Source organism: Gobius niger (assembly GCF_951799975.1).
Source record: "Gobius niger genome assembly, chromosome: 11".
In the NCBI taxonomy this organism is placed as follows: Eukaryota; Metazoa; Chordata; class Actinopteri; order Gobiiformes; family Gobiidae; genus Gobius; species Gobius niger.
This window is the reverse complement of record NC_136862.1, coordinates 2,568,114-2,584,246: the sequence shown is the minus strand read 5'-3', so window position 1 is coordinate 2,584,246 and position 16,133 is coordinate 2,568,114. Positions and strand designations below refer to the sequence as shown.

At 40.8% G+C, this 16,133-nt stretch overlaps 1 protein-coding gene across 1 annotated transcript in view; it reads right to left on the bottom strand.

Annotated features, from left to right (window-relative positions):
* Positions 1-233: 233 nt before the first annotated feature.
* The window catches only part of pou2f3 (POU class 2 homeobox 3), a gene marked incomplete at its 5' end in the record, with an annotated part of 20,693 nt that continues 4,793 nt past the window's right edge, over positions 234-16,133 (bottom strand). The window contains 11 exons of the mRNA XM_079566760.1: positions 234-354; positions 3,393-3,483; positions 4,313-4,355; positions 5,848-6,009; positions 7,862-7,995; positions 8,069-8,210; positions 10,913-11,071; positions 11,809-11,888; positions 12,056-12,179; positions 13,554-13,664; positions 14,972-15,000. Of these exons, the coding sequence (XP_079422886.1) occupies positions 315-354; positions 3,393-3,483; positions 4,313-4,355; positions 5,848-6,009; positions 7,862-7,995; positions 8,069-8,210; positions 10,913-11,071; positions 11,809-11,888; positions 12,056-12,179; positions 13,554-13,664; positions 14,972-15,000 (1,115 nt within the window). The 3' untranslated portion in view covers positions 234-314. The remainder of the gene's footprint in view (positions 355-3,392; positions 3,484-4,312; positions 4,356-5,847; positions 6,010-7,861; positions 7,996-8,068; positions 8,211-10,912; positions 11,072-11,808; positions 11,889-12,055; positions 12,180-13,553; positions 13,665-14,971; positions 15,001-16,133) is intronic.

Here is a 16,133-nt window from a genome sequence, read left to right as displayed (position 1 = left end):
ATAGAAAAATCTGTCCCAAATGAGATCTATCTAAAGAAACTGGACACCCCCGCGGTAAACTCTACATACAAATGCTGTTCTTTGGTAATTTTGCTTATTTAAACTCCCTTTTAGATTAAATAAAAAAGCTTCATGAACTCAAACTAATAAAGAACAAAGTTAAATAGATAATACTCTTTAAATAAATCAGTAAATCCAAAACTATCACAATCAAAAAAACCAAAAAAACAGGGGGGTTTTCGAGGAGATTCTATCAACAGAAGAAGGTAAAAACAGCAGGGCGTAAGGGGCACCCCTGTCCGGTCCCCGAGGGTTTAGTGGTGATAGGCCCCGTTCCACGTCCGATACCACGACCTGCAAACACAGCTCAGTTACTGTCAGGGGTCAGGGGTCAAAGTAAAGGATCTGTACTTTACTTGTGTAGTATTTGTGTTGAGAACTTCTTACTTTTACGCTGCAACATTTGAACGATAAATACTTTAAACTCCACTACATTTCTAAAAAGGCTCCAAAGTAAAAAGTTAATCTGTCCAGGTGTTTTATTCATATTAAGCCTTTAACTCCCACCTGAACCGAGCACATTTACCCCAGTCCAAAAGCTTCTGGAAAAAAGCGGTGAAAATAGCAACAAAACTGAGACGAAAACAATGATGGAAATTTGACAAAAAAGCGAGAAAACGTTGGCAAAAAAATGACAAAAATGTGACAAAAATGACAAAAAAATGACCAAAATGTGTTAAAAATTCGACCAAAAAATTGCAAAAATGTGACAAAAAAATGACCAAATTTGATAAAAAATGGACAAAAAAATGAATAAAAAAATGACAAAAATATGACAAAAATGTGATAAAAATTCAACAAAAAAATTGCAAAAATGTGACAAAAAAATTGATAAAAAATTGACCAAAAAAAAGAAAAAATGTGGCAAAATGTGACAAAAATGTGATAAAAATTTGACAAAAAAAGTTACAAAAATGAGTTGAATACCCAAGAAAAAAATGATGGAAAAAAAATCTGATGTGGGGAAAAAGATCCTCTCGGTTCAGGCGGGAGTTAAGAGGTTAAAAGCCAAATACTACATGCTCTATGAAAATGTGGCGCTATTGATCAGATACAGAATTTACTTCCTGTATATCCAATAAGGAAGTGAAGCAATAAAAAAAAAGTAAAACTAAAAAAAATCTAAGTGTAGTTTGTGTAATGTGTCATATCACAGAGCAACTTTTACTTTTATTGGAGTAATGTAGTATGAACTTTTACTTCTAACCCCTTAACCCCCACCTGAACCGAGCACATTTTCTCCAGTTTGGCTTTACCCCAATCCAAAAGCTTCTGGAAAAAAGCTGTGACAAAAGCAACAAAACTGAGACGAAAACAATGATGGAAATGTGACAAAAAAGTGATGAAAAATTGATGAAAAAATGTGACAAAAAAATAACAAAAATTTGAAAAAAAATTGAAAAAAATTTGATAAAAAATTATCCAAAAAATGTGACAAAATGTGACAAAAAAAATTACAAAATGAGTTGAATACCGAAGAAAAAAATGATGGAAAAAAAATCTGATGACGTGAGGAAAAAGATCCTCTCGGTTCAGGCGGGAGTTAAGAGGTTAAAAGCCAAATAATAAATGCTCTATGAACAGTAGGTGGCGCTATTGACTCAGTTATAGAATTTACTTCCTGTATTTCCAATAAGGAAGTGAAACAATAAAAAAAGTCAAACTAACAAAATCTAAGTGTAGTTTGTGTAATGTGTCATATCACAGAGCAACTTTTACTTTTATTGGAGTAATATTGGCCTGTAGTATGAACTTACATTACATTTTACATTTTAATGAAATAAAGTAATTCGACCTCTGATTATTGTACATGCAGATGGGATTGTAATTAATGCTTTAGAAAAAACATGGCACAGCTTTCAGGAGTTTGTTTAAAGACACATTAGACACAATTTTTGCTAAAACATTATTAAAGTTATTATATTTAAGATTTTGCTGAAGATTGTGGCTTTCTTTAGTTTGACCATTTTTGTGATGTTTATTGTTTCACTTCCATGGCCAGCAGGTTATGTCAATGGGAAATAGATACAGACGCATCGAGTCATAGAAGGGGGCGGGGCTTCACCAAGGGGGAAAATACAATTTTCAACTCTTTTTAACCATTTTCTGATGGAATATAAACTAGGGATGGGCGATACCACAGTTTTTGGAATCGATACAATACCGATACTTTTGGGGTCTATTTTGTCGATACCGATACTGGTCATTTCATATGGGTGAATGTATTTCAATCAATATACATTTCTAAAACTGGTTATTTTGTATAATTAATTGGTCCATTAAAATTATATTACTTTAACTGGTTAATTAAACAATGTTAATGTGAAATTAAATACATAAACAAAGTTTAAAATTAATACTTTAATGACAAACAGAACCTAAACCAGAATGATCAGCCCGGCTCAGTTCAATCCTTTGCTGTTGTGACAGTTTTGGCTCAGAACAAAGAAATAAATCATCCTTTTGTGTTGATAATTGCTGCCCCGCCTTCCTTTTACATATGCAAATTAGCATCGATACTTTTTGCCCAATATCGCTATTTAAAAAGTAGCCGTTTGTTATCGATATATCGATACTTTGGTATCGATCCGCCCATCCCTAATATAAACTTATTTACCACACATAACTAAAGCCAAGTGTAAATCGGGCCCATATGGATATTTTCTCACAGCAGATTGTTCAGTATAAGTGAAAAAATGGCAGTCGTAGCTAGTGCTAGCTAGCCGTTAGCATTAGCACCAGTGTTAATTTTAACATATTTCATTTTAGTTTTAGTTTTAGTCTTTTGACTAAAATGTAATTTAATTTTAGTCGAGATTTAGTCTAAAAAAGCTTTGCAATTTTAGTCTAGTTTTAGTCGACTAAAATTACACGTCAATTTAGTCGACTTTGCATTGATAATATTCATTATAATCATATTTAATCGTGGACCTCGACTTCATGGAGCTGCTCCACATGAATAAAGCACAAACCTGTTCATTTGGCAGAGAATTTACATGATCTGAGGCTCTTTCAGACGCTCAATAGAAGTTTGGATGATTTTAGTCTCTCCTTTTCATTTTTATTTAGTCTTATTTTAGTCGACTAAAATATCTGGACATTTTAGTCATAGTTTTAGTCTCATGTTATTTATGTATCTATGGGCTGTTGAACCACTTCATGTCTTTGTATCTTTATTTAGTAGCAACTATATTCAGAATTCAGCTTTTGTTAAAGTAGTTTTGAATAATTAGAGAAAGTTTAGATTTTTCTCCAAATTGTTTTCCCCGATTCCAGAGACACCGTCTGTATTTTCACTTTAGTAACCGTGGTAACAGAGGTGAGTGACGTACCCTGTGGAGCTGTGGACCTGTGAGCCGACCGAGGGGGAGCTGCCGGGGGACCCTCCTCCACCGGGACTGGGGGGAGACGAGCTGGAAGACACTGAAGGCAACACGTGTTAATGTCACCAACACTGTATCTGCCCACAGACCCTGAAGGCAACACAGTGTTAACCTCTTAACTCCCGTCTGAACCGAGAGGATCCTTTTCCTTTTTTTTGGATTTTTTTTCCATCTTTTTTTTTGTTAGGTATCCAACTCATTTTTGTAACTTTTTTGTCATTTTTTTGTAATTTTTTCATCACATTTTTGTCTTTTTTTTGTCTTTTTTTGTCTTTTTTTTAATCAATTTTTTAATCAAATTTTTATCACATTTTTGTATTTTTTTAATACATTTTTTGTAATTTTTTCGTCGATTTTTTATTCATTTTTTTGTCATTTTTTAATCACATTTTTTATAATTTTTTTGTAATTTTTTAGTCAATTTTTTGTAAATTTTTGTCAAATTTTTCTCACATTTTTTTTCCACATTTTTGTAATTTTTTTGTTGAATTTTTGTCATTTTTTCGTCCATTTTTTTATTTTTATTTTTATTTTTTGTCAAATTTCTATCCAATTTTTGTCTTTTTTTGTAATTGTTTGTCAATTTCTTGTCAATTTCTTGTGACATTTTTGTGACATTTTTGCCACTTTTTCATCAATTTTTCATCACTTTTTTGTCACATTTCCATCATTGTTTTCGTCTCAGTTTTGTTTCTATTTTCACAGCTTTTTTCCAGAAGCTTTTGGACTGGGGTAAAGCCAAACTGGAGAAAATGTGCTCGGTTCAGGTGGGAGTTAAGGGGTTAATGTCACCAACACTGTATCTGCCCACAGACCCTGAAGGCAACACGGTAAACACGCGTGTGTGAGGTTGGGGGAACAGGCCTCACCTGCGCTGGAGGCCAGAGGGCTGTAGGACCTGGGAGCTCCAGCCTGAGAAAGAAACAAAGACACGTTTACTCGGAAACTCGTCGGAGCTTCAGTCAGAATCAAGGAGGACAAAACTGAGGATTCAATTATTAACGTAAGAGTTTAGCAAGGACAAACAATTACTATCAAAATTCAAAACTAAATTAGACACAACAGGGAAATGTTTGAGCCAAAGAGAACATTTCATCCAGAACTGCTGCTGAATTTGTTTTAGACTATTGTTTTTGTGTTTTTGACAAATGTACGCTGTAAAAACACTCATTGTTGTGGATTCTGTCTCTAATTCTGTCTCTGATTTAATGCTTTTTAAAGGGGGGTATTATGCAAAATTGACTTTTTCAAGCTTTCCATCATGTTATTCTGTCATTCCCTCATTAAAAACATGCCTGAAGTGTTGCCTTGGCACATTCACGTATTTCTGAGTAATCTGTAAAAACTCTGATGGCGGCCATTTTAGGGATAGGTTTGCCTGAGTCCTCCTAGGAACGCCCCCACCTCCTGGAGACGCCTCCGAGCTTTCGTCACCAGCCGAGTAACCAACCACTGCTCCTCAGCAGAACCCCCTCCCCACTGATGCCACAGACAGCGTGTGGAGGGGGCGTGTCTAAAAGGCTCAGAGGTTCTTAAAGAGACAGAGGCCTATTTCAAGACATTCACTACAGCCATTTTGAGAGAGACATTTTATACAAGGCAGTTATTCTAATTTACTGCATTTACAGACCAACAGAAGGTTTGTCATCATTGTAGTGTGATATAGACTGGGGATATGTGACTGAAAAAAGCATAATACCCCCTACTTAAAGCTCGGAGGCGTCTCCAGGAGGTGGGGGCGTTCCTAGGAGGACTCAGGCAAACCTATCCCTAAAATGGCCGCCATCAGAGTTTTTACAGGTGACTCAAAAACATGTGAATGTGCCAAGGCAACACTTCAGGCATGTTTTTAATGAGGGAATGACAGAAAAAGTCAATTTTGCATAACACCCCCCCTTTAAAAGAACAAACTTTACTCAACATTATTTATATCAAAAATGAAGGTAAACATGACTGGACCAAGTACTGAACCCTGTGGGACTCCCTTTGGTTTCGCCTAAAACCTTTGCAGCCAAATTAATGAACCGATGAAATACATTTTAGCTAAAACTAAACCAAGGTCAACCAACGTGAGGACGAGCTCCAAATGTAACGGCTTTAATTCACCTTTAGACTTCATTTGTGGTAATTAGTCAATCGATACTTTTTTATCATTAATCGTGGCTAATTTTTCTTTAATAATTACACTCAAATTTAAAGCATTTGCTCACATTTCACTAACCAAATATTCAGTTTCATAATTCTATGGGAAAAGCCGCTTCATAATCACATTTTAGAGACATTTTCTTTGTTGCTGAAGAACAGAATCTGCAAACTTTTAGGTTCTCATAAAGTAAATAAATAATATAGAGTAAAAGGACAAAATGAAAGTAAAAAAGTCCTGAGTAAAGATCTTTCTCCTGACCATCCTGGAGGAGTAGTTGTGCTTGACGGGCAGCGAGCCCACGGGGCAGTAGATCCGCTTCTCCTTCTGCCTCCGGTTACAGAACCAGACCCGGACCACCTCCTTCTCCATCGACAGCTGCTCCGAGATCAGCGTGATCTCCTCGGAGTTCGGCTTCGGGTTCTGAGGACGGAGAGAGACGTGAGGGACGGAGGACACTGGAGTCTCAGCGTGTCAAACTAAAATGGTGATGATGTTATTTCACAGCCTTGTCAAATAAAATCATCTGAAACTGTGCCTGACCGACCTGTGAGCGAGGTCTATGATAAAACTCTAAAGGTGAAAGAGGTGGCTGTGGCGGCCATCTTGTGACTGTCTGATAAAGAACAGGCTGCGTAGGAGGAGACAGGGCGGCCATTAAGGTTCACACAGGACTCGGGAACCTTTTTCAATGAATGGGGCTGAATGGGACCCGCTCATCTTTATTATACTATATCTATGGTCTATGGTAATGCATGTACCGTAAATTCTCTAATACTGGCCTGTAATCCATTAGCGCCCGGGTCTCTAACAGAGGCCGGGTCTCTAATAGCCCTTTTCCACCAGGCTGGTGCCAGTGCTGGTTCTGGGACAATTCCAGTTTCAGAACCGGTTTCTTTCGTTTTCCACTGAAAAAACGCTGGCTCTTGGTTCCAAAAGCTGGTGCCGGTTGGGAACCAATTAAAAGCTGGACCAAGAAACGAGCAGCAGTGATGTCAGCGGCTGGGGGCGTGGCTCTCTCCTCCAACAAACAATCAATATTAGTTAGTTTGTGCTTAGAACTTCCTGTAGAAGCCAAAACAGTCTCTGTGGAGGAAACTGTTGTTTTGCTTTATGCTCTTTAGCTAAAACAAGAGTTAGAAAGAAGAAATCAAAATGTTAACGGCTGCTGTGACTGAAACATAAACTTATTTCTCTGTATTTTATAACCAGAAGTGGCTGTAGTGAGATGTTACTATCCATTTTTGATGTTGACTTCCCAAAGCGTTGCTATGACAATAGGCACAGCTCTCATTTTGGTGGAAAACCAAGTCAGTCTGGAACCAACCCGGCACCAGAACCAACACCTTGGTGGAAAAGCCCTATAACAGGGGCCGGGTTCGCGGCTGGCGGAGGCAAATTAAAGCCGGTCTCTAAAACAGGCCGAGGCTTTTATTAGAAACTATAGCATTAGAAATATTCCCCATGTTAGGAAATTGTCTCATACTGGTGTAAATGAAAACTCACGTGCAGGAAGTAAACAAACGGGAACCCGGGCAGAGGGGGACGCTGCGGAGGAGCTGATCCCAGCGTAACTTTGACACAGATTTAGCCACTTTTCAAACCTCCTGTGACCATATTTGGAAACAGGGAAAGCAACAAATGTTGTGTGACCCTCCAGGGTTTTAATAAAGTCTCCATCGCGTCTTCAAAGCACGTCCAGCTGCTCCGTGTGCAGGTCAGTCCCACGCCTCAAAATAACTCCTCCCATCAGCACGAGCGTCTCGTCTTCTCTCGGGTCAGTCTCATGATCGATCACAAACACAAACGCTCCGTCTAAACTCGCCTTTTACACAAGATAACAACAAATAATCCGGTCCACGGTAAAAACGAAACAGAAACCTGCAGTGACATTGATGTCAAAGCTCCGCTAACAGCAACGAAACACTTCCTGTTGTCCCGACAAAATAAAAGGTGTCAATGTTCCAGCCGCTGGGAGAGGGTTTGAAATGTTCATTAATAAATGAACCTAATATTTTAGGTGCAAATGGACACAAATCTCGTTTTTCTTCATTTTCCTGGTCGTCCGTTTTGCTCAAATAGAAATAAAGGCCTGTCTCTAATTGTGGCCTGGTTCCAATAAAGGCCTGGTCCCAGATGCCCTTGAGTAAATAAAGGCCCGGACCTATATTAGAGCATCTACGGTACATTACTTTCATTCTAAACTCAAACCTCAACATTTCCTGTGCAGATGTGAAACAGAAACAGCGAGCGGATCAGAACAGTTTGTGCTCACGTCGTGGAAGCGTTTCTCCAGGGTCAGCTTGATGTTGGTCTCGATGCTGGTGCGTTTCTTGCGTTTGCGTCCGTAGCCCTCCATGAGCGGCGGCAGCGGCGAGGGGCTGGTCAGGGAGTCTGAGGGGGAGTTCTCTGGCAAAGACACAAACACCGGTCAGAGAGAACACTGCCCCCTGGAGGTAAGGTTCCCCCCGAGGCGCCGTACCTGCGTCGCTGAGCCACTTCTCCAGCAGGGGCTTCAGTTTGCACATGTTCTTGAAGCTGAGGTTGAGAGCTTCGAATCGGGATATCGTGGTTTGGCTGAAGTCGTTCCCGTAGAGTTTCCCCATCGCGAGTCCCACGTCTCCCTGGACACGAGAGGAGGAACTTTTAAGACACACGACTTTGTATTTCTACTGGAGCAAAACTAAAGGAACGTTGACTTAAACTTGGTGTGTGAGTGTCCTGCAAATGCACACTGTCGTTGTGTCCTTGGGCAAGACACTTCACCCACCTTACCTCCAGTGTCTGCGCACACTGGTGTATGAATGAGAGAGTGAATGGGCGACTGGTTTCTTACTTTAAAGCGCTTTGGGCCTGATTAAGGTAGAAAAGCTGAGTCCATTTACCATTTAATTTAATATATGTGCCTTTTCTTAACCTCTTACCACCCGCCTGAACCAAATGCATTCTGTCCTCTTTTATAGGCCTGTGTAACACCTCATTTGAATTTTATTTTATTTTTTCAATTTTTGTCACATTTTTGTCAATGTCAATGTCAATTTTATTTATAAAGCACATTTAAAAACAACCATTGTCGACCAAAGTGCTGTACAAGAACAGTAACAATATGTACAATAAACACAATAAAAGTTAAACACAGGTCATATATAAAGGCACAAACTGTGTCTACATAGAACCGAAGGCCAAAGTAAAAAGATGAGTTTTTAATTTGGTTTTAAACCCCTCTACAGACTGAGCCGAGCGCACATGTAGAGGAGGCGGTTCCAAAGTTTAGGGGCCACTGAGAAGCCTCGGTCACCTCTGGACACACAGACAGTAGAGCTGGTCTGACCTCAGAGCTCTGGAAGGACAGTAGAGCTGGTCAGACCTCAGAGCTCTGGAAGGACAGTAGAGCTGGTCAGACCTCAGAGCTCTGGAAGACAGTAGAGCTGGTCAGACCTCAGAGCTCTGGAAGACAGTAGAGCTGGTCAGACCTCAGAGCTCTGGAAGGACAGTAGAGCTGGTCAGACCTCAGAGCTCTGGAAGGACAGTAGAGCTGGTCAGACCTCAGAGCTCTGGAAGGACAGTAGAGCTGGTCAGACCTCAGAGCTCTGGAAGGACAGTAGAGCTGGTCAGACCTCAGAGCTCTGGAAGACAGTAGAGCTGGTCTGACATCAGAGCTCTGGAAGGACAGTAGAGCTGGTCAGACCTCAGAGCTCTGGAAGACAGTAGAGCTGGTCTGACCTCAGAGCTCTGGAAGGACAGTAGAGCTGGTCAGACCTCAGAGCTCTGGAAGGACAGTAGAGCTGCAGCAGTACTGACAGATACTTAGGTACCAGTGAATTTAGGCATTTAAAAACAATCAGCAGAATTTTAAACTTGATTCAAAAGGGAACTGGTAGCCAATGTAAAGAGGACAGAATGGCTCGAATGCATGGAGCAAAAACTGAAAATATCTCATGCTGGTCCAGTTTATTAAATACATCCAAACTGGATTAGATTTCACGTTATAAACTACAGTGTTACAATGAACATGTGTTGATGTACTATGTGTTGAGAGAAAGTTTATTACATAATGATATGTACTATGTGAATTGTTCGATGTATTGTACATAGCTATATGTATACCGCTATTTCTGTGGATGTCTTTGACGGAGGAAATTAGCACCTTGTATTGCTCAACTGTACATTTTACCTAGACAGGGTTTTATTTTATTTTATTTTTATTTATTTATTTTTTTATTATTTTTTATTTTATTTTTTGTTTTTTGTTTTTTGTTTTATTTTTTTATTTTTATTTATTTATTCATTTTTCTGTTTTATTTTCTGTTCTATTTTCTGTTTTATTTATTTGGCTATTTTTTCATTTTTTGGGGACTGTTTTGAGTTTCTCTGCCCATCATAAGGGATATGGGGATGTGGGAAAAAAAAAAAAAAAGTGGGGAAAAAATGAAAGTGTAACACATGCAAAAAAGTGCAAAATGCCAATGCAATATATCAATAAAAAAAATTGATCACAAAAAAAAAAAAAAGATAGAATGGGAGTGATGGCCGGTCAGCAGGCGGGCTGCGGCGTTTTGGACTCCCTGCAGGCGCTGGAGGGATTTAAGGTCCAGCCCTGTGTAAAGGGAGTTACAATAATCCAACCTTGAAGTGATGACGGCGTGGATCGCCTTCTCTAAGTCTTTTTGTGGCAAGTAGGCCTTAATTTTCGCAAGAAGTCTTAGTTGGAAGTAGCTTTTACAACTGATCCAATGTGTTTTTCAAATTTGAAACAAGTATCAAAAGTCACCCCAAGATTTTTAACAGTGGGGCGGATAAAGGAAACAAGAGGCCCAATAACACTGGTCTTTAGGTTTGACAGGGGGTTGCAACTTCCGAATACCGCTATCTACCGCTACATGTTTGTTGAATTTTTGTCACAGTTTTGTTGAGTTTTTGTCACATTTTTGTTGAATTTTTGTCACATTTTTGTTGAGTTTTTGTCACATTTTTGTTGCGTTTACATCCTTGTTTTCTTCTCATTTTTTGTGGCTATTTTGGTGCTTTTTTCCCAAGAAACCTTTTGATTAGGGTAAAGCCAAACTGGAGAAAATGGGATCCGTTCAGGTGGGAGTTAAGAGGTTAAAGACAGACCTGGAGCAGTGGGAGTGGGGGATGATTAAAGTGTATTTTCTGCTCTTTTGTATGAAGTTTTTTGTGCCCCGTGTGCCCCCGTGTGCCCCCGTGTGCCCCGTGTGCCCCCGTGTGCCCCGTGTGCCCCCGTGTGCCCCCGTGTGCCCCCGTGTGCCCCCGTGTGCCCCCGTGTGCCCCCGTGAGCCCCCGTGTGCCCCCGTGTGCCCCGGACCTGAGTGAAGCCCAGCTTGATGCGCCTCTGCTTGAAGGCCTTGGCGAACTGCTCCAGCTCCTCCAGGTCACTGGGCTCGTCCTGCGGGGCCAGAGCCAGATGTTTGGGCAGCTGCAGGTGGGACATGTCCAGGTGGTCCAGGCCGGAGCGCCCCATGGACTGAAGGAGGAGAGGAACGCACTGTTACTGCATCAGATGTGATGTATTGTATATACCTGCCTTTCAGTCATGTGACTTTTGTTGTTATGGCGGCCATTTTGAATACTGAAGTAGAATCATGCAGTACTACAACATGTCACAACATCTCTATTATTACAGATATTGTTACATGTTGTAGTACTGCATAATGCTACTTCGGTATTCAAAATGGCCGCCAGAACTATGCATGATGTCATTGGAAACACATGTATATTGTGAGAGTTTATTATCAATCAATCAAAACGTTATTTATGAAGCGCTTTTCAAACAAGTGCATCATAAAGTGTCCAGGCGACGATTTAGCTTTTCTACGACAGTATTTTAAATCGTTACTGTCCTGTTGTGCAAACTAAATCCAACCTTCCTGATCCTCTCTGGCTCTGGTTCTGGTTTTAGTTCTGGTTCTGGCTCTGTCTCTGTCTCTGGTTTTAGTTCCGTCTCTGTCTCTGGCTCTGGTTTTAGTTCCGTCTCTGTCTCTGGCTCTGGTTTTAGTTCTGGCTCCGGCTCTGGCTCCGGCTCCGGCTCCGGCTCTAGTTCCGGCTCCGGTTCTGGCCCTGGTCCTGGTTCTGGCTCTGGCTCTGGCTCTGGCTCTGGCTCTGGCTCTGGCTCTGGTTTTAGTTCTGGCTCTGGCTCTGGCTCTGGTTTTAGTTCTTGCCCTGGCCCTGGCCCTGGTCCCGGTCCTGGCTCTAGAGTTTTACCTGAGGGTTGAGGCCGGGCTGGTGCAGGAGGCTGGAGGAGGACGGGCTGGGCAGAGACAGAAGGTTCTGCTGAAGAAGAGCTGCAGAGACAAAAACATGTACAATCAGCTCCAGCAACGGCCTCGCTCCACATCTGGAGGACGGTCACTGAGCATCTGGAGGAACAGGCTCAGGGCTAACGGCGCATCTGCGATTTCTATGGACCTTCGTTAGACGTTCGTGTACGTGATTAACTCGGTCCTGATACCTGAGTGAGCGCTGGAGCTCTGGGACAGCAGGAAGGAGGAGGGCGGGGCCAGGTGAGAGGGCGGGGCCAGGTGAGCGGGCGGCATCAGGACGAGCTGCGGCACCGTGTGCAAAGACGAAAGCTCCTGCAGACACAGAAGAGAAGGTCAGAGAAGGTCAGAGAAGGTCAGAGAAGGTCAGAGAAGGGCTGTATCCGAATGTCCACCCTAGTCACTAACCCCTCATTCACTACACAGGCCGCACTATATAGTCACTGATTCTGTTGGCGATTCGGACACAAGACACGCCTTTCTCCGCGCTGCGTGACGTCACGCGTTGCGGCTGCAGATATGTTTTTTATTGTTTTTTAATCTGAATTTATTTATTGTTACAAACGTTTATTTTATGAAACAGAACGACTGTGTTGGCACTTTTACAGGCGTTACTGTCATCACAAAAAAAGGAAAAAGAAAAAAAGTCACTCCAGCGTGAGCTCAGAGACGCCGAAAGGTGTCCGAAGCGCCAGCAGATTGAGTGACTACATCTGCTAAAAGTTCGCGAAACTCCGGGAATAAAGTATTTCTGTGATAAAAACCAACCAGACTCATGAGACAGTGGAATATTAATGGATTAATACGAGTCAGATACGCTTTTACTTCACATGGATTTTACGTGAATGTCTTGGATTATTCGAGAGGAAGCTGTCGGTCATTTAACAGCGCAAGCTAAAGGTTAGCAGCTAACGTTAGCATCTTTTCACAGTAACCGGTTATATTTAGGTCGTTTATTCATGAGAAATACAAACACACGACTGAAACAGTTGATTTACTTCAGTCGTGTTTAGTTCAAAGACCTGTCTCTGTCAGGCTCTTCTCCGACTCTCGCAATGCATTGTGGTCTATATTGACCCGTTTAGTGACCATCGATGCTCACTACTTTTCCAGATGCATTGTGGGAAATTTCGAGTGGACTACTTTTTTCTCTCTGGACATTTGGACACCCCTACAAAATGGCGTGAGCACTATATAGTCACTATATAGTCACTATATAGTGAATAGTGTGACATTCGGATACAGCCAAGGTCAGAGAAGGTCAGAGAAGGTCCAGCTCGTTTACGAGAGTTTTATCATTAAAGTGACAACCTCAGAACTAAAAACTCTTTAAAAGCTTGTTTATAAAAGTGGCAAAACGTGGCGGCCATCTTGTGACTGGCTGGTGAGGCTAACCCCTATGCCACCGATGTAAAACCAGGAGCTAAATGTTCATTGATCCAACAGCAGAATGTGACACTCTTTGTTTGTGATCGGTTCATTACTTTACTTTTACGTTATTTATCACTTTCCTTTTCGTTTTTGTGGTTTTCTCTTTTTGATGCTTTTTCGTAGCACTTTTGTTGTTGTTTTTTGAAGCGATTCGATTTGGATAAAGCTGAACTAGAGATAATGTGTGGGTTATATATATCCAGTCGTGAGGATCATTCCCTCAGGAGAAGGAGACGAGTGTGTAGAGCAGTGCCGTACCCCTGAGAGCTGAGGGGCCCCGGGCCCGGGCCCCGGGGAGCTGTGGGTCAGTGAGCATGTCTTCAGACCGGGCTCACAGCGAGGAGAGTCGCTGATGTCTTCTGTTTTGATCTGGCAACACAAAACAAGAGTTAAAGGTCTTACTTTGGGTCCATTTGCTTTTAAAGGGGGGGGTGTTGTGCAAAATGGACTTTTTCAAGCTTTCCATCATGTTATTATGTCACTCCCTCATTAAAAACATGCCTGAAGTGTTGCCTCGGCACATTCACACATTTCTGAGTAATCTGTAAAAACTCTGATGGCGGCCATTTTAGGGATAGGTTTGCCTGAGTCCTCCTAGGAACGCCCCCACCTCCTGGAGACGCCTCCGAGCTTTCGTCACCAGCCGAGTAACCGACCACTGCTCCTCAGCAGAACCCCCTCCCCACTGATGCCACAGACAGCGTGTGGAGGGGGCGTGTCTAAAGGCTCAGAGGTTCTTAAAGAGACAGAGGCCTATTTCAAGACATTCACTACAGCCATTTTGAGAGAGACATTTTATACAAGGCAGTTATTCTAATTTACTGCATTTACAGACCAACAGAAGGTTTGCTCATCAGTGTAGTGTCATATAGACTGGTGCTGTGGGGCTGAAAAAAGCAGAATACCCCCTTTAAAGAGGGGGTATTAGTGGTCGGTTACTCGGCTGGTGACGAAAGCTCGGAGGCGTCTCCAGGAGGTGGGGGCGTTCCTAGGAGGACTCAGGCAAACCTATCCCTAAAATGGCCGCCATCAGAGTTTTTACAGATTACTCAAAAATACGTGAATGTGCCAAGGCAACACTTCAGGCATGTTTTTAATGAGGGAGTGACAGAATAACATGATGGAAAGCTTGAAAAAGTGCAGAATACCCCCCCTTTAACATGAAAAGTGGACGAAATAATAAAAAAAGGGACATTTAGAAGTAACAAAGGAGAAATAATGAGAAGAATGCAGACAGTGTTTTTTTTCCCTGTTTGTTTCTTTTGTAGTTGAAGGAAAGTTGAAGGAAATAATAATAATAATCTGTTTTCTGGTTCTATATGACTCATATTTTAGTATAGGTATAAAAAAAAGTATCATTAAGTCTCGGTATTGGACACCGAGGGTCGTTAAAGTCCTGGTATTGAGGGGAAAGTAACAGTCGACATCGTCATTATCGTGACAGACAGAACTAATATATTTACATTTAAACCTGGCTTCAGTGTTTGTTCCTGAAATGATGTGAAAGTGAGTTCTGAAGCAGGTTCTTGCCCCTGCCCCCGGGCAAACACTATGCAAATACCCCCCTCCCCTCGCCCCCCCTCCCTCTGTAACGCTCACACAGGCCACACAGGATCATATTTGGAGAAGAATCCAAATAGCTGCAAACTGTTTGAACTGTTTCTCCTGAGACTCACCTGTCGACTGAAGGGCAGCCCGCTCTGCTCTGAAACACACACGGGAACCAGGGTTAGACTAAAGGGAGAGTACATATCCCAAAGATCATGCTCCCTGATTCACTCTTTCACACACGCGGTGCTAGGCTAGTGCTAGGCTAGTGCATGTCTATGGTATCAGCTAGCCTGCGTTAAAAACAGTGTGACTCGCTCCACAGAGCACCTGAGGCAAGATCACTTATAACACCAGACTGACCATGTAAATGTCTATAGAGTAATTTTAACCATTTGGCATTTAACCCCTTAACTCCCACCTGAACCGAGCACATTTTCTCCAGTTTGGCTTTACCCCAGTCCAAAAGCTTCTGGAAAAAAGCTGTGAAAATAGCGACAGAACTGAGACGAAAACAATGATGGAAATGTGACAAAAAAGTGACGAAAAATTTACAAAAAAACGACAAAAATGTGACCAAAAAAGACAAAAATTTGATTTTAAAAATGACAAAAAAAACGTCAAAAAATGACGAAAAAATGACAAAATATGACAAAAAATTGAATAAAAAATTGACAAAAAAACTACAAAAATGTGACAAAAAAATAACTAAAAATTTAATAAAAATGTACAAAAAAGGACAAAAATGTGATAAAAATGTGATAAAAATGTGACAAAAATGTGACAAAAAATTGAATAAAAAATTGACAAAAAAAACAACAAAAATGTACAAAAATGACCAAAAAAATGACCAAAAAAATGACCAAAATGTGACAAAAAAATAACTACATTTTTATAAAAAGGACAAAAAAGGACAAAAAAGTGATAAAAATGTGATAAAAATGTGACAAAATGTGATAAAAATGTGACAAAAAAAAGACAAAAATTTGATCTAAAAACATGACAAAAAATGTCAAAAAATGTGACAAAAAATGACAAAAATGTGACAAAAAAGTGATAAAAATTTGACAAAAAAATGACAAAAAAACGTACAAAAAATGTGACAAAAAATGACAAAAAAATGACAAAAAAAACGTAAAAAAATGTGACAAAAAATGACAAAAATGTGACAAAAATGTGATAAAAATTTGACAAAAAAGGACAAAAAAGCTACAAAAATGAGTTGAATACCCAACAAAAAAAATGGATCTAAAAAAAAATCTGATGACGTGAGGAAACAGATCCTCTCGG